The sequence below is a fragment of the Asterias rubens genome, chromosome 16 (assembly GCF_902459465.1).
Source record: "Asterias rubens chromosome 16, eAstRub1.3, whole genome shotgun sequence".
Taxonomy (NCBI): Eukaryota; Metazoa; Echinodermata; class Asteroidea; order Forcipulatida; family Asteriidae; genus Asterias; species Asterias rubens.
In genome coordinates, this window is record NC_047077.1 from 9,107,927 (window position 1) to 9,131,545 (window position 23,619).

A 23,619-nucleotide genomic window follows, 5' to 3' on the forward strand; every position below is an offset into this window, starting at 1 on the left:
CAATTTATTTTTTGGTTAATGGCTTTGTCTTATACAGTTAAGTATTCCTTTATAGACAACTAATGTATTTATAGGATTATGTTTGCACTGCAGTGAAATATTAGTGTTTTTAACTTTTAGTTTTATTCAAAGAAATGGATTTGGAATTTTTTTTGCAAAATGGCCAAAATTTAAGCACTCTGTGTAGTTTCCAATATAAAGTTTTTATTTTTTGTTTATAACTTAATTGTTTAAGTCCAAGTTGTGTGTGGTTTACACTTATTTCCCAAGTACATGAATTTCTGTTTGAGTGTTTTTATTCCACTTGGACATGCCTAACCTGAAATGTTTACTTTTAGGCCTAGACAAAAAAGTGCAGTAAAAATTAATTAGTCTTTCAAACAATCCATTAAACTTATTGACTTTGCCTATGACTCCAAGTTTACAGTGCATGAACATGTATGTAGTCAGTATTACAACTGCCTGTGTGGTTTAAATCATAGAGCAAGGCTCTATAGTTAAAATTGTGTAAAGTTTTTACATTAAAATGAATGACCAAAATTTAATTAAAAAAAGGATAATTTTACAGTGTTTTTCAGCCAGATACAAAAATAACAAAATAGCATAATGTTAGAAGTGAACACATTGGCAAGTTCTTATCTAAAATTGCCACTGTTCAATTGTAAAGGAAGTATTCCTTTTGGGGTTTCAGTGAAAGTATGATTTTTACAAATCAACAATTGGTTATAGATTATTAGGGTGACACATATGAAGGGAAGCTGAATTTAGCTGAATTATTTGTATTCTTAGTAATTATAGACCGGTCTAAGTTCTTGCCCAGCGCGTCTTCTTTCTATCGATCAACAAACTTTAAAAAGTGCTAACTGTACTCGGATATTGTGTACGGCTTTGTTAATTTTAACATTAATTTGTAATTTTAAGGTTTTTCAAGAACTTTACCTTCCCAGTACTGCCTGTGATTCCATTTTAGTAACATGTATGTGGTTTTGCTTTTTGGCTTGTAACACATTCCAGTTATATTCATGAAACACAGCACTATCATTTTATTAAAAGCTTAACTCACTAATTATTTTGTGTGTTTTTGATTATTTTATATCACACTAGAGGTATGTTGTGGCTATTTGTTTATTTACTTATTATTTACCCTTGGGAGACCTCTCAGTGAAACACTGTTTTTCAGAGGTGCACAGCGACTATAAAACATTTTAAACTTGTATAACTCAAGATATATCTTTATAAAAGCTAAATAATGATTAAAGACAGTGGACACTATTGGTAATTATCAAAGACCAGTCTTCTCACTTGGTGTATGTCAACATATGCATGAAATGACAAACATGACAAACCTGTGAAAATTTGAGCTCAATTGGTCGTCGAAGTTGCGAGATAGACAATAATGAAAGAAAAAACACCCTTGTCACACGAATTTGTGTGCGTTTAGATGGTTGATTTCGAGACCTCAAGTTCTAAACTTGAAGTCCTCAAGTTCTAAACTTGAAGTCTCGAAATCAAATTCGTGGAAAATTACTTCTTTCTCGAAAACTACGTCACTTCAGAGGGAGCCGTTTGTCACAATGTTTTATACTGTCAACCTCTCCCCATTACTTGTTACCAAGTGAGGATTTACATGTATGCTGATAATTATTTTGAGTAATTACCAATAGTGTCCACTGCCTTTAAGAGCATTATTCAAAATACAAGAACAGCTAGCACTCTGATGACTTGTTGACAAGTCAATAAAATGTTAGTGCCCCATGAACTGCATTTTGAAGGCTGGCCTGATGGAGTCATCAAAGGCGAATTGCCTCCATGCCCCCTGGTCATTGCCTTTGTGCCCTTTAAATGGTTCCTGTAGAAATTAAAAATTTCCTCAAAGGGCACCCTTGTTTACCAAAGAGAAAAATGCATTGGTGCCCTTGCCCTTTCAAAAACAAAGCATATAATATGCTAAATGAAATTTATGTCAATCAAATTTGAGGGTTAACAATTTTAGGGATTGTTGAAATGAATGAGGTCCAATATTTATCTTGGTGTTAGTGCAAGATAATAAATTTTTGGATATTTTTGTGAGCTAGGCTTTCGTTGGGTCTCCCTTGCACACAAGCAAAGGACTTGATACCTAGTTGGGCAACATGTCAGGTTGGTGGTAGTGGTTTCCCAATTCCTCGCCTTCCACCTCTGGGACGTCGAATCCCACTGTGATGGACACTATAGTGGATTGGATTTTCAGTCTCCTACTTGACTGCATGGGTTTTCCCTGGAATTTATTCTCTTCTCGCTTCTCATTTGGCTCTAAGAACATTGGGACTAATCAAGTTCCAAAGTTCTTCTCTCTCACTCCAATAGCTTTTATTTTAATTCCATGTGTACCCCAGAGCTCCCCCAACAAATGTAAAAACAGAAAACTGAAGGTAAGGTGTTACTGCACATTTCCATCTTTATTGCATAAGACAGACAATTACTTATAACTATTTTGAGGGTATTTTTGGATAGGCCTCCAATCACTTTTAAATGATCTTCCCTCATGTTTCTGGGTTTCAATGAGACCGGGGGTGCCGGTGCGCTACAAAAAAAAGTGACATTGGTGGTTTTGAACCAATTGGTGGCGCCCTTCAGCCTGGTCGTGCATGGTGTGTGCCATGTGGGTGAATGGAAACGCAGTCGCTCCTCATAGATCGACTGAAAAACTGCAGGAGATTTCAGCTTAATTGATAATGAACCGTATGTAATCGTTTATTTGCAACTATTCCAAGTAAAGCACAAAGTATTTCTGTTCGTCATGGGCAAAAATAAGAATAAAGGAAGGGCTGCCAGGCGGTATACAGGGAGTGCAAAGAAAGACTCAAAATCCAAACAAATTGACGACAGTGGAATGGAATCCGGAATGGAGTCTGATATGGAAACAGATACAGTGGCTCCCACAGAGAGACAGGTAAAATAATGATAACACAAGTGTACAGGGTACTATATTATTTCTTTTGTAACCGTATACATAAAGAAGCCGGGTTCAAACTTCCCGTGGAAGCGATGCGACAAAAATAATCACTACATACCTTTAGAAACTAAAATGAAAGCCTCTTTATTACCCCCGTACCTAAAACCTTTTGTAAAATCCTTCCAAATTGCAGCATTCCGTGTGTAAAAACACCAACATTTTTGTCGCGAAACAAGCAAGAGGCTGTGTGCATGGGCTTGTGGTACGTGGATCATCTCGTAATACGCAGGGCGCCTTCGGGCGGTATGCTTGCTAAAGGATAGCCTACTGTAATTACTAAATTATGGCTCAAACCTCTGTGTATGTGAATCAAATGTAAAATTGCAATACGAATGTTAACGTCACTTGGCTGTTTCCAATTCTTGCTCCTCCCACCTACCACCCCCCCCCCCCTCCCCACAGCCTGGAAGAGTGTCCGTTGGTTTTCCCAAGTTAGACGGCTACACTTCAGATGCAGAGCCCGATACAAGAGAACTCGTCAAACAGATGAACAGGAAGAAGAAGAAATCTGGAGGTTTCCAGTCGATGGGTGAGATATTTCTTTATTTAAAATGTAGGGTCATAGATTTTTTATTTTATTTTTTGAACATACCTGTAATGCGGATTTTTAGGCAAAATTATATAGAAAGATGACATTGACAGTAAAAGTTATACTTTGTGAAAGTTTCAGCTGAGAACACAGAAACAAATGCTCCTTGTGTCATTTGCCCAAGATAGTTGAGTTCATACATGTTTGGCAAGGTGACAGCGAGTACCAGCTTCATGAATACCAACCACATTTCTGGCTGTTACGTTTGCTGCAATCTGAGAAATGGTTCATGCCTGAATCATTAAGCCCCCTTTTTTCTGCTGATTATTTTTGTTGGATGTAGTTGGAAAATTCTTTTCTTACATGGTGTCTTACTTGTAATTTCTGAAAGCCTCTTCAAAGAACAACTCAAGGCTGTGTCTGAATTGGTGGCTATGCGTTGAAGTAATGGACGTCCTTAGCAATACCCTTAGCAACAGTCAAAGTCGTAGCCCATAGCAGCCAATTTTGATATGGCCTTATCCTCATTTTGTGATAACATTAACAGGTCAAACATTTATATTTTGAGCTAATTTTTGTCCTTGCAGGTTTATGTCATCCAGTTTTTAACGGAATAATGAAGAAAGGTTACAAGATTCCAACACCGATCCAGAGAAAGGTTAGTTATCACTTTAAGGTGATCCCTCTGCTGCCTCATCCCAGGTTGTGTTGTGAACTTGTGTGTGATCCCCGGCTATACCGCAGTTACAAGTTGAATTGTTAATGACCGGCAACTTGGCAACCCCGAACAAAGGCAACATTTAGGCAAGATAGCTCAGTTAGTTTAGCACCGACCCATTAACCTGCAGGTCACAGGTCCAAATCCAAATGTAGTAAGTTGTTCTTTGTTCAACACAAAATTAATTCATATTTACCCTGTCAGTTTTCCTTGTGATTTATTACTTGATATTTCAAATAAAATGTTGCATTCCTTTAACGTGAACCCTCTCCTGCTGCATCCTAGGTTGATCCCGTGGGTTGATCCCGTGGGTTGATCCCGTGGGTTGATCCCATGGGTTGATCCCGTGGGTTGATCCCTGGCTATATGGCAGTTACAGGTTGAATGGCTTCTGATGACTGGCAATACCAAACAAAGATATTGACAAAATAGGGAGACCACAAACATTAGGGTTAGCTCAGCTTGTAGACATGGTAGAGTGCCGGCACATTAACTGCAGGTTGCAGGTTTAAAGCCAATTTGTCTTTAGTCAAACCCAAATCAACTAGCATTCACCCAGTAACTTTCCCTTTTGGTTTATAAGTTGAAACAAAAACTATTTTAGCATATAAAAACGTATTTTCATGACATTGTTTTACTCATTTCTCAAAAACTACAGCACCTCAGCAACTAATATTTTAAGGTATGCTTTCTACTATCATTATCTTCAAACGGTGTAAGTTTGATGCAAATCTGTGGGCATTGTGTTTTGCGTTACAAAAAGTACCCAAATCCTATAAGCAAAACAATAACCATTGCTTTGCCTTCGGATGGGACATAAAGCCGTTGGTCCCATGTGTTGTGTAGGGCATGTAAAAGAACCCAGTGCACTTATCAAAAAGAGAAGGGGTTCACCCTGGTGTTCCTGGCTGTGGCTGCTATATGCACCGTAGCACCTTCTGACCTTGTAAACCCGTATAAGGAGCTACATAATTGGGTCTCAGAATTCATCACTGCAATAACCTACCTGAAAGTGTATAAACTCAGCGCCTTGAGTACCTTGTTGGTAGATATGTGGGCTATATAAGACTTTGATATTATTATATTATTATTATTAAGGTGATTCCTCTCCTGCCTGTTCCCAGGTTTAATACCAAATTAAGTGTGATCCCTGGCTACATATGTTGCAGTTACAGGTTGAATAACTACTGAATGGCATCCCCCTGAACAAACATATTGACAAAAAAAGGAAGGCTGCAAACATAACCAAACACATACCTTTCCTTTAAGTTAGGTACAATTCAATTGACATAACTTTATTGTTGAATATTTTAGTGTATCCCCATAATAATGGAGGGTAAAGATGTCGTTGCCATGGCAAGGACAGGCAGTGGTAAAACGGCGGCTTTCCTCCTCCCCATGTTTGAGAGACTCCAACAGAGATCAGCCAAGTCTGGAGCGAGAGCCCTCATCCTCTCTCCAACGAGAGAGCTGGCGCTTCAGACATTGAAGTTCTCAAAAGAGGTAAGTTTAATCTGTCACACAATTGTGGCTCGTTGTGGTCGAGCGATTAAGAGCACCGGACTTGAGATCTCGTGTTTCTGATTAGCAGAGTTCAGATTGGAAGGGACATTAAGGCGTAGATTCCAGGTGCTAGGATGAGTGGTGCACATTAAAAAGAAACCAGAAAACTTCAGACACTGATGTTTTCAAAAGAGGTAACTTTCATCTGTTATGCAACTGTGAGTACGTGGCTGAGCGATAAAGGGCACCAGACTTGAGCTCTGGCATGTCTGGTGCTTTCTGATCAGCATAGTGTGGGTTTGAGTCATGGTTGTGACACTTGTGTCCTTGAGCAAGATACTTTACTCTATTAAAGGCGGTGGACACTATTGGTAATTGTCAAAGACTAGCCCTCACAATTGGTGTATCTTAACATATGCATAAAATAAAAAACCTGTGAAAATTTGAGCTCAATCGGTCATCGAACTTGCGAGATAATAATGAAAGAAAAAACACCCTAGTCACACAAAGTTGTGTGTGTTTAGATGTTTGATTTCGAGAAAAGTTTCATGCTAATAATTATTTTGAGTAATTACCAATAGTGTCCACTGCCTTTAAAGGGTTTCAAGTTTTTTTATAAATTAAAGTGAGTCGGGGAAATATATGATTTTATTTCTTCTTTTTTGAGGTCATTTTAACGTATCCATGGTTTCATTAACAGAAGTAAAGTCAATTTATGGTGGTTTTTTTCTTGACTCTTGCCAGCTCGGTCGTTTCACATCCCTAAAGGCGGAAGTAATCCTGGGTGGGGACAAACTTGACGATCAGTTTGCAGCATTACACGAGAACCCTGACATAATCATCGCGACGCCGGGACGTCTGCTCCACGTCTTGGTTGAGATGGAGATGAGGTTGAAGTACATTGAGTATGTGGTGTTTGACGAAGCAGACAGGTAAGGAGAAGACCTATATTACCCCTTCTACTGTCCCCCCCTTAAAGCCATTGGACCCTTTCGGTTCAGAAAAAAAAATAAAAGTTCACAGATTTACAAATATCTTACAGGGTTTACAGAAGGCAATGGTGAAAGACTTCTCTTGAAATATTATTCCATGAAATGCTTTACTTTTTGAGAAAACAGCAAAACAATATAAATTCTCGTTAACGAGAATTACGGATTTATTTTAAACACATGTCATGACACGGCGAAACGCGCGGAAACAAGGGTGGGTTTTTCCGTTGTTTTCTCCTGACTCCGATGACCGATTGAGCCCAAATTTTCACAGGCTTGTTATTTGATATAGAAGTTGTGGTACACAAAGTGTGGGCCTTGGACAACACTGTTTACCGAAAGGGTCCAATGGCTTTAAAAGGAAAATTACGGAATTGGTATAAAAAAAAACTGCTAAGATAACAGATTTACCTAGAACTTACACGGTCCAATGATGACGATAGTAGAAACCATCCCTTGATATATTTCTGTCTGAAATGTCATAATTGGTGAGAAATCAATAAAACTAATTTCCCATTTTGAGTTAATCGCTCAGTGAGGGTTTTATTTTTTTTTAAAGTTAATCGATTTCATGCAAAATGTGTATCGTTTTTTCACTATTTTCTTGTGACCTAGATGGTCGATCGATCTCAAACTTCTGCAGGTTTGTCAGTTTATGTATGTGGTGGATTACATAAAGTGCTTACACTGGCAACAACTGTTTATAAGCAAAAAGGATGTTTCTTATTCTTACACATGTTCATTGTCAAGTGACGAATGGTTGTTGCATCTGCATGGTAGACACTTTATCTGTACCACTGTACACAACCCTTGCAGTTGAATGGTTTCAAACAGTTGGTCAACTCGCAGGAAAATGTTCGGAAAGTACAAATATTACTTCCTTGTCTAAGACTATTGAAACTGAAGGAGTTTTCTCTTCCTGATTATTTCAAGTCTTCTATAATAGTTTCTCTTTGCATCTTGCAGACTTTTTGAGATGGGTTTCGCCGAGCAGCTCCGTGAGATTCTTCACTCTCTGCCCCAGCATCGTCAGACGCTACTCTTCTCGGCAACGCTGCCCAAATCTCTCGTTGAGTTTGCCAAGGCTGGACTGAACGACCCGACCCTCATACGGCTTGACGTCGAGACCAAGATATCAGATCAACTCAAGGTAGGTGGAGGGTGGTTCACACCTAACTGGTTCTCAAAACATCCGAACCCGACCTAACAATAACGGGTTTGGTCTGGCTAGAACTTAGAGCTTTGGCTGGACGATGTCTATAATGTGACCTTTAGTTAGTTAAATCCTGGTGATGAGATGGACTTATCTTCCTATGCAATTAAGCACAAACACACTATGTGAGGCAAGCTTATTACACAACGACTTTTAAGACATCACTCAAATCTCACCCATTTACAAGAGTTTACCGAATACACCGTAGACAGGATTCCACTCCTTTGCTGCTCACTGCATTGGCTACCCATCTCTACCCAGCGAATTCAATAAAGGTTATTACTTTTTGTTTACAAATCATTTCACAACCAGTCACCAGATTACATGCAGTCTTGCGTTCTACATTATGTTTCTTCAAGACCTAACCTACGGTCCAGCTCCAACCCATTCCAGCTGACTGTCCCACGCACCCACAACAAGGCTGATGATAGAAGTTTCACAGTCACTGCAGCAAAGGAGTGGAACAGTCTACCACTTTCAATCAAAAATGCAAAATCAACTGACAAATTCAAGAAAATTTTCAAAACTTACCTATTTTAACATTAATCATTTTATGACATTACAGGTGGCTTTCATTTCACTGTATCCAATTAGTTTTTCATTTATTTTTATTTATTTTTATTGTATTTGTTGTTTTTTGTAAGTGCTGTAACTTAATTTAGTAAGCAGAGAGTATTAAAAGGCAGTGGACACTATTGGTAATTACTCGAAATAATTATTAGCATAAAACCTTTCTGTGTGACAAGTAATGGGGAGAGGTTGATAGTATAAAACATTGTGAGAAACGGCTAAAGAAGTAATTTTCCATGAATTTGTTTTCGAGACCTCAGATTTAGAACTTGAGGTCTTGAAATCAACCAGTTAAATGCACACAACTTCGTGTGACAAGAGTGTTTTTTTCTTTCATCATTATCTTGCAAGTTTGATGACCGATTGAGCTAAAATTTTCACAGGTTTGTTATTTTATGCATAATTTATGGTGAGATACACCAACTGTAAAGACTAGTCTTTGACAATTACCAATAGTGTCCACTGTCTTTAAATGCTGTTTGTTATTATTATTACCATACTGCGCCATGAGAAACGATGTCGGAATATGTCACCATAATACATGTAAATGTTATGATTGAACTGTTGATTTAACATTATCTCATCTTGTTCCTTTCAGAGTTCCTTCTTCTTCCTGAGACAGTCTGATAAGATTGCCGTCCTGCTGCATCTTCTACGGGAGGTGGTCAAGCCGGACGATCTGACCGTCGTCTTCATGGCAACCAAACACCACGTGGAATATGTAAAAGAGGTGAGGACTCACTGTACATGTACGACCCAAAACACTGAACTAAATGAGAGTAACAAGGCCAAACTAGACCTCCTATTGGTAGTGATGTGTCTTGACCGAGCGCTAAAGAGCAGTGCGAGTGTGGGTTCTATTCTTCGGTCATGGTACACTGTACATTGTACATGTAACTGTGGTGCTCAGCTGGCACATTACTATAGTTGCTTCTCTGTAACTCATGGGTGTATATGGACCTTAGAAAATAATAAAAAAGAGTTAAACAACCACAATGTATGGAGAAAATTGTTTTGCCTTTTTTTTTTTCAGTTTCTAGAAGTTTAGGCAAATTTAATGCCCCCGTCCCCCCTCCCCCCTTGCCCCCTCCCCCTTGTAAACAATCGGCCACTGATGTGTTCCTGAAGTTCTTATTAGCTCAGGGGTAGCATCATCCTGAAAAGTTCTTCCCCCACTACATGTATTTAGTGTTATCCAACTGGTCTTCGACAAGTTCTAATAAAAGTTCAATGTTGATTTATTACAACATGTGTAATCACATTTTGATAAATCAGAATGCATAAACTCTCCAATTTATTTATGATTACTGATTTGTGCTGGTTGATTTCAGTTTAGTTTTTAAAATAAATTTGCAGAAATTCATTGATAAAAAAATAATTCCTTTCATTTCCACCTCAGATCCTTACAATGGCCGGTATTAACTGCACGTACACCTACAGTGACTTGGATCACACGGCAAGAAAGATCAACGTGGCCAAGTTTACCCACAAGAAGACCAAAGTCATGCTGGTGACAGACGTGGCTGCCCGTGGTATTGACATTCCAATGCTAGACAATGTCATCAACTACAACTTCCCTGGCAAACCAAAGCTGTACGTTCATCGAGTTGGTAAGTCAAGGTTATTATTATTTTTTTGTGGGGGGGGGGGTGGTGGCAGATATCTTTGTAGCCCAGTGTTTTTGGTCGTGCAAAGTAAAGATTATAGAGCACCAAAGGCGCAAGATGCAGAACTCAGGCTGAGATGTGAAATCCCACTGGTGCCATTTTGGCATGTAAATCTTTTGATACAACAATAGATCAGTGCAGATCAGTGCAGACAATGACCATTCCTGTCAATGGGAAACAAAACATTCACTTGCTGAAATAGCACCCATGCGAATTTCACATTTCAACATGGTTATAGCTTCAGTTCCTCATCTTGCGCCTGAGGCGCTCTATAATCTTTGGTGCAAAGACATTGTATCACAGATTTGTAGTAGTTATGATTTATATGTTACTGTACTCATACGCCCTCTTCCTTAACATACTTTTATCAACTGCATTTATACACATCTGGGTGACTTTAGTTGACTGCACTCATTCCCCCTCTTCCTTACAGTATGCAACTTTGGTATACTTCACTAATACAATGTACCCCCCCCCCCCTCTTCACCATTGGCATTTATTATTATTATTACTATTCACAGTGTTAGCACTAAAGATTTGAGCTGCGTCTAGCCAACGGGCTAGCTCCGAGGTCTAGCAATGTAAAGATCTTGGTTTCCGAATCCCACCCGAGTGATTTGCCTGTGGATTTTTTGTTCACAGAACACGGGAAAATATAGCACTTAACACACATCATTGTATGGGTATAAAACAAATTATATTCAGCTTTCTCCTGAAGACGCTCAGATAATACTGAACGGAACGTCGTATTGAAACCAACGGTTCTTTTCAGAACCACCTCAACTCATTTAGAGATAGCCATTACATGGTGTTACCACAAACATTTCTATATCGGATTCCACCATGCAAAGTTTCAAATCCTATACGTATATTCTTGTTACCCAATACAAAACTAACACTCATGTTTTGTAAACGTTTTGTGTGTTTTTCAAGGTCGTGTGGCTAGAGCAGGAAGGAGCGGTAAATCCTACTCACTGATTGGTCCAGATGAGCTGCCTTACTTACTAGATCTTCATCTCTTTCTTGGTAGAAGTCTCAAGTTGGGTTCGCCCCACGAAACAGAGGGTTGGTCTCTTCCTTGTTCATTTACAAGAACTTTATCTGTTTCTTTCGCAAACCTATGAAATGGAAACTTTTACAGTAAGCAAAGGCCCAGTACAGGGGACTGTTGGATCTAACATCTTTTAAACGGTTTTAGTAGATCAAGTTTTTGGCTTCTCACCTCAATCCCTACTCACTGTGAATGAAGATTTATGTAGTTCAAACTACCTGTGGAAGCTTCAGCTTCATTGGTCTTCAAGTTTTTTATAAATAAATCACAAAGCAGTGTTTTCAGGAGAGACGCCTTCATTCGTTGTACATGCTAAAATTACAGCACCTCAGCAAGTAATATTTTAAAAGAAGCTTTCTAACATCGTTAATGTCCTTACCTTAAAACTGTGTAAATTTAATGTAAATCTGTGGACTTAATGTTTTGTGTCGTACAAAAAGAACCTATAAACCCTTTAAAGGCACCGGACACTATTGGTAATTACTCAAAATAATGTTCAGCATTAAAACTTACTTAAAAACGAGCAATGGAGAGCTGTTGATAGTATAAAACATTGTGAGAAACGGCTCCCTCTGAAGTAATGTAGTTTTTGAGAAAGAAGTAATTTCTCAGTAAAACATTTGAATTGATGTTGAGATATCATGCGTGCGGTATCGAATTCAAGCATGTTAGATAACTTCATGTGACAAGGGTGTTTTTCCTTCCATTATTATCTCGCAACTTTGTCGACCAATTGAGTTCAAATTTTTCACAGGATTGTTATTTTATGCATATGTATGTTGAGATACACCAAGGGGAGAAGACTGGTCTTTGACAATTACCAAAGCTGTCAAGTGTCTTTAAGCAGTTCTATGAAAGTGGGCTCAGAACAGAGATTTGGTGAACCCAGGATCTTCAATCAGCCTGAAAAAAAAAATGATGATCTTGCACCATCTGTAGCTTTTTGAAAACGTCGTTATCAAAAACTGCACAAGTCGCATCAGAACGGTTACGCGTACGGATATCGTAATAGTGTAACACTCTAGTTGTCCTCCATAGGCCTCTCCCATCTTCAGTGCGTCATGTTGAGGTTACATTCCAACATTCAACAATATTGGTAATATTACTACTCAAAATAGTTGTAAGCAAAAAACTTATCAATCTTTTGATCCACTCTTGTAGATGAGGATGGATTGATCGGGCGTGTCCCTCAGAGCATCATCGATGAGGAAGGGGAGCTCGTTGGTAATTATCACAACCAGTCAGTGGAACTGGAGTCGCTCCAGAAGGCCTGTAACAACGCTGCTAAGCACTACCTCAAGACCAGACCCAACCCATCCACAGCCAGCCTGAAACGAGTCAGGGAGATGGGCATCATGGGGATTGGGTACCATCCTATTCTTGGTAAGTTAGCATCTGGGTGGATTTCACAAAGACTTCAGACTAGTCTTATCTGGAGTTAGGACTAGCCTAAGTTAGGACTAGTCCCAACTCTTTGTGAAATCAACCTTGGGCCTGTCCGCTTCTTTTTTTTGTAAGGGCAAGGGCACCAAGGCTTTTTCTCCTTTGTAAATAATATTTATAAAGCGCCTTTTATAAAAGTTACAAAGCGCTGTACAGTAACTACGAATAAACACAAATTATAAAAAACTTGGCTTGGCATAAAAGTAAATGAGTTTTTAACATGGCTTTAAAGGATTCAAGAGATGAAGCCTGACGGATGTGAAGAGGTAGATTGTTCCATAATGTAGGTGCGCTGACTGTGAAGGCTCGTTGGCCATACCGGGTGTAGGTGCGGGGTGCAGGGGACAAGCACAAATGGGAAGTAAACGAGGAACGAAGACAGCGAGAACTGTGGGCTTTGGTAGAAATAAGGTTCTGAAGATAAGTAGGAGCGAGACCATTTCTGACTTTGAAAAACAAGCAGGAGGACTTTGAGTTTGATCCGCTTGTTAATGGGAAGCCAGTGAAGAGGTTGAAGGACTGATCTGATGTGTTGTTAGAGTTTTACTCGGAGAATTAGCAAGCTGCACTGCTTTGGATGCGTTGGAGGGCAATTGTGGATGTCGCTGGTAAACCATAAAGGAGCTTACAATAATCCAGCTGTGAAGATACGAATGCATGGACAAGGCGTTCGGTGGAGTTCTGGTCAAGGTAACGGCGCAATCTGCCAATTTTGTAGATACCATAAGATGCATTTCAACATTCATTACGAATGTGCCGATCCATTTGTAATTGTCAAGTATTACTTTGAGATCTCTGATGAAATCAGATACGCTCACAACATTTCCATTGATTTGTACATTCAAGAGTGGTTCAGTATTACGAAAGCGTGATGTGAAGTGGATGACCTCCGGTTTTTTTGACACGTTGAACATGAGCTTGTTCTCAGTTACCCATAGACTTGATTCAAGTCTTAGGTCACGGGTTTTCTTCTGCACCTCAGCCACGAAAACGCCCCCACATTATTAGCTATCACGCGCCCTAACTAGGCTATATGAATGACGAAGAAAGATCACAAGAGGGCGCTGTTTGTAGCGGCTATCAGGACGACTAAAAACAGAACATACTGTTGAATATCGTCGGTGTAGATCATGTGATGAATGCCATGTTGGGATTTTATGGTGTCACTCAAAGGACCAGTGTAGAGAATAAACTCCGAGGGCCCCATAAACGGGATAAATGATAAATGGTTCAAACAAAGCTTGTCAGTATGGCTGCTGTTGATGGTGAATAAACTTAACATGGGAACAGTGTCTTTTTGATCATTAATAAGCAATTTGGAAGTCAAACATAAGCTTTGATACTCTCGTCAATTACTAATCGGGGATAAGTTTAAGCGAGCAAGTCTAGACTCATAAGGTTCATCTTGGCGTCTTTGTTTTAGGGTCATTCTGGTGGCTGTCCGTTGAATTTGTTCTACTGTCGCAATATTTTTAATTAAAAATGGATTCCAAACTGGAGAGCAATAATCTAAATCTGAACCTTGAGGAATTCCAGACTCCACTGGTATCCAGTCCGAATGTCCACCAAATACCACTCTTTGAAAACGATCACATAGAAAGGATTTGGTCCATGCTTAGAGATGTCCGGAAATACCATAGGTGAGTCTAGCTTTTTTTTTTTTTTTAAGAGATGCTAAATTTGCATCAGGGATAAAGACTATTAATTTAGGTTTTTACCCTTACAACGATGTGTGTTAGCTCTTGGTATACAGTGAGTATACAGTGCATATTGGTATACACACATCGGTGTATGGTAAAAACCAAAATTAATATATATATATTTTTTTTTTACAAATTCTGATGACAGAGACTGTCAAAGGCTCTCTGTTGTCCAAAGAAATAATATCAACTCTAGAGTTTGTCTTGTCCAAGGTTTGGAGCTATTCTGTTGTGCAGTTTAGAAAGAGGGTGTCACATGAAAGACCAGTCCGAAAACTATGTTTTGAGTTGGTCCATAAACAGTAGTTATTCATGTGATCCCGGAGACTTTCACAGACGATGCTCTCAAGTAGTTTGGCGATAATCGACGTCAGTGCAATTGGATGATAATTGTTTAGTTCCTTTTTATTACCCTTTTTGAAGATCGGTACAATGTTTGCTTTCTTCCATCCAAGAGGTAATCGTCCAGTGCTCAGAGAAAGGTCGAATAGACTAGCCAGAACTGGTCCGACTTTCTCTGGGCAGAGATTAAACATAGCTGTAATGGCTCTCCATAGGGTTCTGTCCTGCAATGCTGTCCATAGTCTTCTGCAAAAGATCTAAGTTGGTCATTGGTGAACTTTGGTCTACCTTGTTTCCTGTGTCCATTTTGTGGTTCCAAGTGAATGAGTTTTTATACAGAATTCTCACTCTGTATTAGAACAAAATTGTACAACAATTGTACGACATTATGACACCAAAAGAGTTAGTCATAAACACAAAAGGGAGAAATACATATTTTCACTCTTATGATGTTTTACTTTATTTCTCAGAAATTAAGGACAACAAGCAGGAAAATAAAAGGGTGCAACTTGTAGATAATATCAAGAACTACAAACCCAAAACGGTAAGTTCTACATTTGTTTGTATATATTTCTTGATATTAATGAATAGGGTAGGTAGCCTAAGCTTGAGATCCAAACCGGACCTTCTTTAGAGGCATAAAACAAGTACAAACAAATACGTATCCATTTATAGAAAAAGAGAGGGGAAAGGGATTAAGGGAAGGATCCAGAAAGAAGCGGGAAAATAACAGCCAATCAAAGTTTCTCTTTCAGAAACAATATTGGTGGCTATGAACCAATAGGAGTGAAGTGGCGAGGACACAGGATGTTTAGTATGAAAGGATGGGTTACTGGACCATAAATAGATGTTATTAAAAAAATATATATTTCTTACCAATGTTAACGGCAGTGGACACTATTGATAATTACTCAAAATAATTATTAGCACAAAACCTTACTTGGTAACGAGCCATGGGGAGAGGTTGGTAGTATAAAACATTGTAAGAGACGGCTCCCTCTGAAGTGATGTAGCTTTTGAGAAAGAAGTAATTTTCCACACATTTTGATTTTGAGACCTCAGAGTTAGATGAGGTCTCGAAATCAACTTGCATCTAAAAGTACACAACCTAATGTGACAAGGGTGTTATTTCTTTCATTATTATCTCGCATCTTGGACCACCAATTGAGCTCAAATTTTCACGGGTTTGTTTTTTGATGCATATGTTGAGATACACCAACTGTGAAGGCTAGTCTTTGACAATTACATGTACCAATAGTGTCTGGTGTCTTTAACTTTAATTTGGGTTTTACCAATACATGTGTGATTTGTGTTACCACTGTATACTCAGTACTTTCCCAAGTTCTGTGAAAAAAATTTGCATATTACTCGAGTGTGATTCGAGCCCACAACCCTTGCAATGGGTTGGTTATTAATCGGGTGGGTTCAAATTATTTTTCACAGAACTCGGCAAAGTGCTCAGTACACAGTGCTAATGCACATCAGTGAAAGGGTCAAACCAGAATATTCTTTATCCCGATGCAAATTTAAAATCTATTACACGAGTTCTCAAATTTGTTTAAATTCTTGATATGTCAAAGGCTGGCAGGATTATTGAGCGATGCTTATATTCGCTTATTTTTTCTAGTAATTTTATCTCCCAAAAGAGATTTTGTACACGTATGTAACACACAATATTTCCATGTATATTGCCTTATGTTTTTTCATTGTTTTCCATCACCCTGCAGACAATCTTTGAAATCGCTACATCCACAAAAAGCCTCGCCCACCAGATCATGAAATCAAAGCGGCGTTACCATGGAGATATCGTTAAGAAGAACCGGGTTGTGTCGGTTCCAAAGGCTGATGGAGGGGCTGCAGGAGAATCAAGATTACCGGAGGTTCAGAGTACAGATAAAGACATTGAGGTAAAATTCTTCATTTTGTCATGATGGTGCAAAAAGTTTTATCTCTTGAAAAAAAAGTTGAAAGTATGAACAAACCATATCTTATTTATTTTGGTTTTACCATACACCAATGTGTGTGAGCACTGTATACTCAGTACTTTTCCGAGTTCTGTGAAACTAAATTGTTACAGGCATATTACCTGAGTAATTGGTAATATGCCTGTGGTTTTTTATTGTTGTAAACGTGAAAACAAATGCCAGGCGTCATGACAACAGAACGGACACATTGTATAACAGATCGTGGACCCCAAGAACACAAACAAACGTAGGTGTTGGATGGACGGCAATAGAGTATTTGGAAGCGTCACATGGATGTGACAAGCATAAGAAAGATCAAGGTAGAATGGTAATGAAGAGGCCTTCCTTCTGCAGTGGAGTGACATATTATAGGCCGAAAAGACATTTTTAAAAAATGTACAATGTAGTTCTGTTTTTGTTTTGTTTTAAGTGAGGGTGCCATCTGGATTATTTATTTTTTTTATTTTTTTAATGTTACGGTACTGCTTATTTTTGATATTTAGGTGTACTTTTTAATTATAATATGTCACAGCTATGTTTAAGTATTCATTCATTCAATGGTTTATTAAAATTCTATTCAATTCGCTGCCAGCACCAGAGTTACATGAACAGTTACATAGTTAAAAATGTGGAGTAAAACATTACATTACTATTTAAAATGGCCTAAATCTTACACAGAAAGACTGAGAGGGAGAAGTACTGTACACTCCTATAGGGAGGAGAACATTAACTTAAAATTTAATTAATTAAACATATGAGTAAAACATTACAATCAAAATTAAAATGGCGTATAAACTATTACACTCTAAAACAGAGATTATTTAGAAAATAGTTCACTCTCAATGGGAGGGATTAAAAGTCAATCCAAAGGACCGCAGTCAGGGACCAATCCACTTCATGCACCAAAATAAAACAGTGGCAGTGAAAAAGTATCGTAGTGACTCTGCAATCTGACCTTCAGTTCACAAAGTTTGACAGTGTTAATCAAGCTCAATTCAAAATGTTACCACAAAATGAATATTATATAAAACATGTATAAATCTTATCATTGTTATTCAGGATGCATTCAGTGCGATTATTGCGCCTGGTTGCAAGAGGAAATCTGAGAAGTACGTAAGCAGCATCGCCAAACCCAAGAAGCCCAAGTTGGAAGTCAAGACAGACCATAGAGATAAGGAGTACTACATCTCGCACTTTGCTCCTGATAGCCAGACGGAACAAGGGTGAGAAATGCAGGGTTATTTGGGGGTGGGGGGGGAACAGTGAGGTTTGGGATCAAGCTTGATATTCTTCCCACCTCTGATTTAGTTTTTTGCTCTCTGAAAAATCAGAAAATTTGTGGTTAAAGGCAGTGGACACTGTTGGTAATTACTCAAAATAGTTATTGCCATAAAACCTTTCTTGGTGATGAGTAATGGGGAGAGGTTGATGGTATAAAACATTGTGAGAAACGGCTCCCTCTGAAGTGCCATAGTTTTCTAGAAAGAAGTAATTTTCCACAAATTTGATTTCGAGACCTCAGATTTAGAACTTGAGGTTTCGAAATCAACCATCTGAACTTCGTGTGACAAGGGTGTTTTCTTCTTTCATTATTATCTCGCAACTTTGATGACCGATTGAGCTCAAATTTTCACAGGTGTTATTTTATGCATATGTTGAGATACACCAACTATGAAGACTGGTCTTTGACAATTACCAATAGTGTTCACTGCCTTTAAGCAGCCTGCAGAAAACTCTATAAACTCTATGGAATTGTAAACGGTATTTGCCCAGCAGACCACTGTTAAGGGAGATTGCTGCTTACCAATCCTGTATTACTATCTTTGACCACAAAAAAGCTATAAGAAAAAACTATAAATAAATAGTAAACTTGCGGGTACAGCTATGTGTAAATCTCTTAAGGTGAGTGTTGGCTGTGAAAAGAGCCGGTTGGGTCTCAATGTTTCGAACAGTATACTCTGCTCGTCTTGGAGGAGCTAACACTCACCCTAAGAGATTTACACAAGGTTGTATGTACCTGCAAGTTTACTATTTATTTTTACTATACCTCATACATATTCATGACAGAGAGTCGAGTTCTCATTGGTCCATTCATCATCACTTGCCAGGTGTTAATTTTGCTAACTACCAAGCGCGCACGTGAGTATTCACGCAAGTGGTAAATGCGCATGACAAGTAATAGTTCCCCGAAGCTATTCTACTTGTCATGCGCACTACCATTGCATGACGTCATCCCCGGGCGTTGTTGATCGTGGCACCGTTTTGTATACACGCATGAACAGCGCTCTCTAAGTGACATCCAACACATGAACAAACTTATCATGTGCATTTTGTTTCACAGTAATCATTTTCTCTTGCTCAAAACTCATGTTCCAATAACTGAATATGTATGAAGTATAGTAAAACAAATATATGGTTTATTTCGGGTGACTAGTCGATGAGCTCCCCTCGGTATTTAAAGTTGACAAACTAGTTCCCTTGGCTTCGCCTCGGGAACTAGTTTGTCAACTTCCAATACCTCGGGGAGCTAACATCGACTAGTCACCCTCAAACCATGTTATATTTGTATAATAGTTTTCTTAGGATTCGAACTGCCTCTAGCTACCGGGCAACCTCGGTAGTCTAGTTGGTAAGACACTGCTCTAGAATTGCAAGGGTCGTGGGTTCGAATCCCACCCGAGTAATATGCCTGTGATATTTTTTCACAGGACTCGGGAAAGTACCGAGTATACAGTGCTAACACACATCGGTGTATGGGTAAAAAACTAAAATTAATAATAGTTTTCTTCTTATTTCTCCACACCATGCAAAGCTTCAAACAAAAGATTGTTGTTGTCCGTAGTCTTTATTTATATTTGGCTGTATTTTTTTAATAATTCTCAAATCATTAAGTTGTTATACATATACATGCATGTATATATGTAAAATTTTAATGTTTGTTTGTAGTTGCTGGGCACCTCTAAAAACAGTGTTTCACTGAGAGTCTCCCCAAGGTAAAGAAGAAATAAATAAGTAAAAAAAATAAACATAAGGCAAAATAACCGGTTAACATCACCCGATAATTCTTTGTTACAGTCTGAGTGTTGGAACATTTGATCAGCAAGCAGAGAGTGCCGTGTTGGACATGACACAAGATGACAACAACACCATGTTGAAACAACGCGGGAAGATTAAGTGGTAAGTAATCAGTCAACTTTGTTTTTGCCCCCAATCTTTGATTTGGAAAAGTCTTAAAGTAGTCTGTTCAGTATTATTTTGAAGAAAAACAAAATTGCAGATTTTTATGCCCCGCCGGCAAAGCCAGCCGAAGGGGCAGATAGTGTTTGCCTTGTCCTCCCAGTGTGCATGTCTGGGGGACCTATGACAAAAGAGAATAATAATAATAATAATAATAAGACTTGTAAAGCGCACATATCCACCCTGCTGGGTGTTCAAGGCGCAGTAAACCAAAAACAAAACAAAAACAAAACATGACAAAATTAGTCATTGAAAACCTGTGACATAAGATAAGTTTTGAGAAGGCCAATACATCTCTGGATGTCACCCCCATTCATACTGTATTGTCCTTTAATGTATGATACGTTTTTTGTATTGACCATTGTTTATCGTTTCTCTATAAGTTTGATTGTATGAATAGAAATAAAACAAACAAACAAAGAAACAAACAATGTAGTTTAGGCTGATTTGAATCAGTCTGGGGCCCTACTTACAATGTAAGTTAAAACCGGCGAATTTTTTCTCCTTTCCAGGGAGAGGAAGAAGATGCGCTTTGTAAACGAAGTTGGCCGAGAGGGACCCAAGAAAATCCGCACCGAGAGTGGAGCACTCATCCCAGCATCCTACAAGAAAAATATGTATCCTTTGCACAAAAATATACCCCTAGCTACATGTACATGTACCTAGCCCTATAGACCTTTATCATGGTGCAGCCATCTTGTATTTCTCCCATTGATATCAATGTTAGCAAACAGAGGCTGAAGAACAAAATAGTCTGATTCCTATTTGCATATGATTGTTAGCATTCGTTATTGTTATTCGATACGAGCAACATGACCAAGATGGAGGCAGCATGTTAAAGGCCTCTAGGAATGTTCCTGCTGTATCTGTAGTATGGGCCACAAGGACTACACAACTACCCCAACTTTATTACACGGCTTGAATTTTTACTTGAAAATCCACAAGACCACTATGGGCTCTTCGCTCAAATGTTTACTGGCCCTGAATTGTTTTAAAAAGACCAAGGGCCAAGCAAAGAACTGGCACGTATGGAAGCAGATAATTTCTCCCTTACATGTACGTCAAGCGTGTTCATGGGTTAGCAAAGAATGTTTGCATGGGCATGTCTACTGTTTATAACCGAGGACTTTAACAAAAGGGATCTGGGAAAAAGTCACATCGAGGACAGTCCTTGGTTCGATTTCAGGTACAAAACCAATGGGGACGTCTGAAAAAAAAAGTTCAAACAATGGAAGAACAAAGAGAAGTCCTCGGTTGACACCATAAACATACATGTACATGTGTGTGTGTGTGTACTCCATGGTACTAGGCATTCTTTGTTTACTTACACAGCTCGCGAAGAAATTTATGGTAATTTTGTGCAGAATTCAGCGGTAAGCAGAACCCAGTTTATCCCAGTTTTACCCAGAACAGTTTATCCTAGTCTGTTTACTGCATACTTGAACAAGGGGTATGACATACAGTATAAGAGAAGACACTTCATTATGTAATAGATTTGAAAGGGTGTTTATCGCACTCAAAATTAACATTTTAACATTACTTGTCGAAGCAAGAAGTGACAGGAGTACCATTTGCAGCAATGGTCACTATTAGCGTCTTTCAACTAGACCACCGAGTCTCGGATTGCTCGGTAGCTAGAGGCAGTTCCGATCATATATTAATTCCTATAATGATTGATAATAATTAAGATTTTTACAGATACATGTAATGTCTCAGAAGAAACTAAACACTGCCCAGATTTCCAGCTTGACCCCTCGTCCAAATTCAACCCAAATTTCCTTGACAGCGGTTACCTAGATACAAAGACTGGCTGGAGAGAAGTAAAGCTGACGCTCGGGCAGAGGCCGAAGAGAGCGACAAAGAGGATGAAGATGACAAGAAGAAGAATAACAAAGGTATACAGTAATAAGACCTAGTTCTTACATGTACATAGCGCATTTTGATGAACCCTAAAGTTACCAAGAATCACTCAGGGAGAGTCGGATAGCTATGTTTAGAATAATAAAAATAATAGTAGCCAGTTTTTATATAGCTCTTTTCACACCTGAGGGCTTCTCGAAGCGCTTCCAACATTATTACCCCTGGTCACTGGGCCTTAATCATTCTTTAAACCATCTCAACTCCCTGAGAAGTATACGGCCTGTGCACAATATATGCGCTACTCGGCTAAACCAATCAAGAACCGTCTCTGCCCTAACAGGTGTCCATTTACCCCTGGGTGAAGATAAGCAATTATTGTGAAGTGTCTTTCTCAGGGACACAAGTGTCACGACCAAATTCCAACCCACACTATTATGCTGAACAGAAGAACCAGAGCTTGAGTTTGGCGCTGTTATCCACTCTGCCACGACACCCCATATGAAGACCAACAGATTCAAGGATTCCTTTCTGCCTAGTGCAATTATGCTTTTTATTAGTAGATGGTCAAGATAACTTGGTTTTCTTTCTATTTTCGTTCTTTTAACATGCCCCCACTCTTTCATTTTTGTATGTTTCTGTACGTTTGTAATTTTGTACTCGCACTTGGAAAAAACTAATAAAGATTGCTAGTTAATTATCTGCGCTATAGAAATAAAGTTGACTGAACTTCTTTTTTGTATTTTTGATCCAGGAGCGAAATTCTCAACGCTCGGTATGAGTCGCTACAAGAAGAACCAAATGAAGATTGTCAATAAATCCTCAGGCTCCAAGTACGACCAGCCCCTGCCCAGGAAGAGGAAGGGCGGAGCTCAAGGCGGAGGAGGCAAGAAGGGCAAGAAGCCTATGAGAGGAGAGGTTAAGAGTCATGAGCAGGTGTTGAAGTCCAGACGGACCAAGGAGAAGAACAAGGCTCGCAACATCCCCAAGAAGCAGAGACAGCAAGAGGTCAAGAAGAAGATGGACAATCGTCAGTTGATGCTGATGAAGAAGTCCAAGTTTAACAAGAGAAAATAAGCGGGAGTGTTCAGGAATGAAAAGATGGAAGAGATCGCCAGATGTGATTCAGAAGATCAAGAGAAGTTAGGAATTTGCCTGGTCGACAAGTGTGACTAGCATCGTAGTTGCGACTAACTATTGCTTAGTCGAGTAGCGACTACCGTTTTTCAACTACTCTGATTAATACCACAAAAACAGTTGCGACTACCTGTTTGGTGAACAATCGTGCTGACTATTCATGACTATTCATGACTATTCATGACTATTCATGACTATTCATGACTATTCATGACTATTCATGACTATTCATGACTATTCATGACTATTCATGACTATTCATGACTATTCATGACTATTCATGACTATTCATGACTATTCATGACTATTCATGACTATTCATGACAACAGGATTTACTTACCAAACTCAATCAGACATCAGTGACACAATCCTTGAATCCCCTCAGCACAAATATAACTTTGTTATGCCTGCGACAAACATCATGCCGCAGTGCATCTTGGGGAATTTGTCACGACTCGTGTCAAAGTCATGGGCTGTTTCACTAGACGCCAAGACCTAGTCTGAAAAGATATGGATAATGATGAAGAATCATAAGTGTTTGTTGATAAAGAGGATATGGCATTGTTTCACATTATTTTAATACTTACCCATGAAAAACAGACCTAAGTTTGCCTATGACAACTTCAGGTCAGTAGTCACTGGTTTGGGAAAGATCAGGGCCCAATTTCATAGAGCTGCTAAGCACAAAAATTTGCTTGCAAGA

The 23,619-nt window shown here is 38.9% G+C and overlaps 1 protein-coding gene across 1 annotated transcript; it reads left to right on the forward strand.

Moving 5' to 3' along the window:
* Nucleotides 1-2,612: 2,612 nt before the first annotated feature.
* On the forward strand, nt 2,613-23,073 carry LOC117301003 (ATP-dependent RNA helicase DDX54-like). Its single transcript, XM_033784880.1, has 17 exons — nt 2,613-2,932; nt 3,398-3,524; nt 4,112-4,182; nt 5,557-5,745; nt 6,490-6,677; nt 7,701-7,884; nt 9,116-9,247; nt 9,917-10,127; nt 11,118-11,249; nt 12,397-12,618; nt 15,191-15,264; nt 16,448-16,627; nt 17,744-17,907; nt 19,760-19,861; nt 20,434-20,538; nt 21,719-21,816; nt 22,533-23,073. Exons 1-17 carry the CDS (start codon nt 2,780-2,782, stop codon nt 22,853-22,855), a joined length of 2,655 nt encoding a protein of 884 aa, XP_033640771.1. The 5' UTR covers nt 2,613-2,779; the 3' UTR covers nt 22,856-23,073.
* The last annotated feature ends 546 nt before the right edge of the window (nt 23,074-23,619 follow it).

Coding starts and splice junctions, on each gene's coding strand:
- LOC117301003 (XM_033784880.1), top strand. CDS start 2,780: ATGGGCAAAAATAAGAATAAAGGAAGGGCTGCCAGGCGGTATACAGGG. Junction 2,933..3,397: donor TGGCTCCCACAGAGAGACAG/GTAAAATAATGA, acceptor CCCTCCCCACAG/CCTGGAAGAGTGTCCGTTGG. Junction 4,183..5,556: donor CAACACCGATCCAGAGAAAG/GTTAGTTATCAC, acceptor TGAATATTTTAG/TGTATCCCCATAATAATGGA.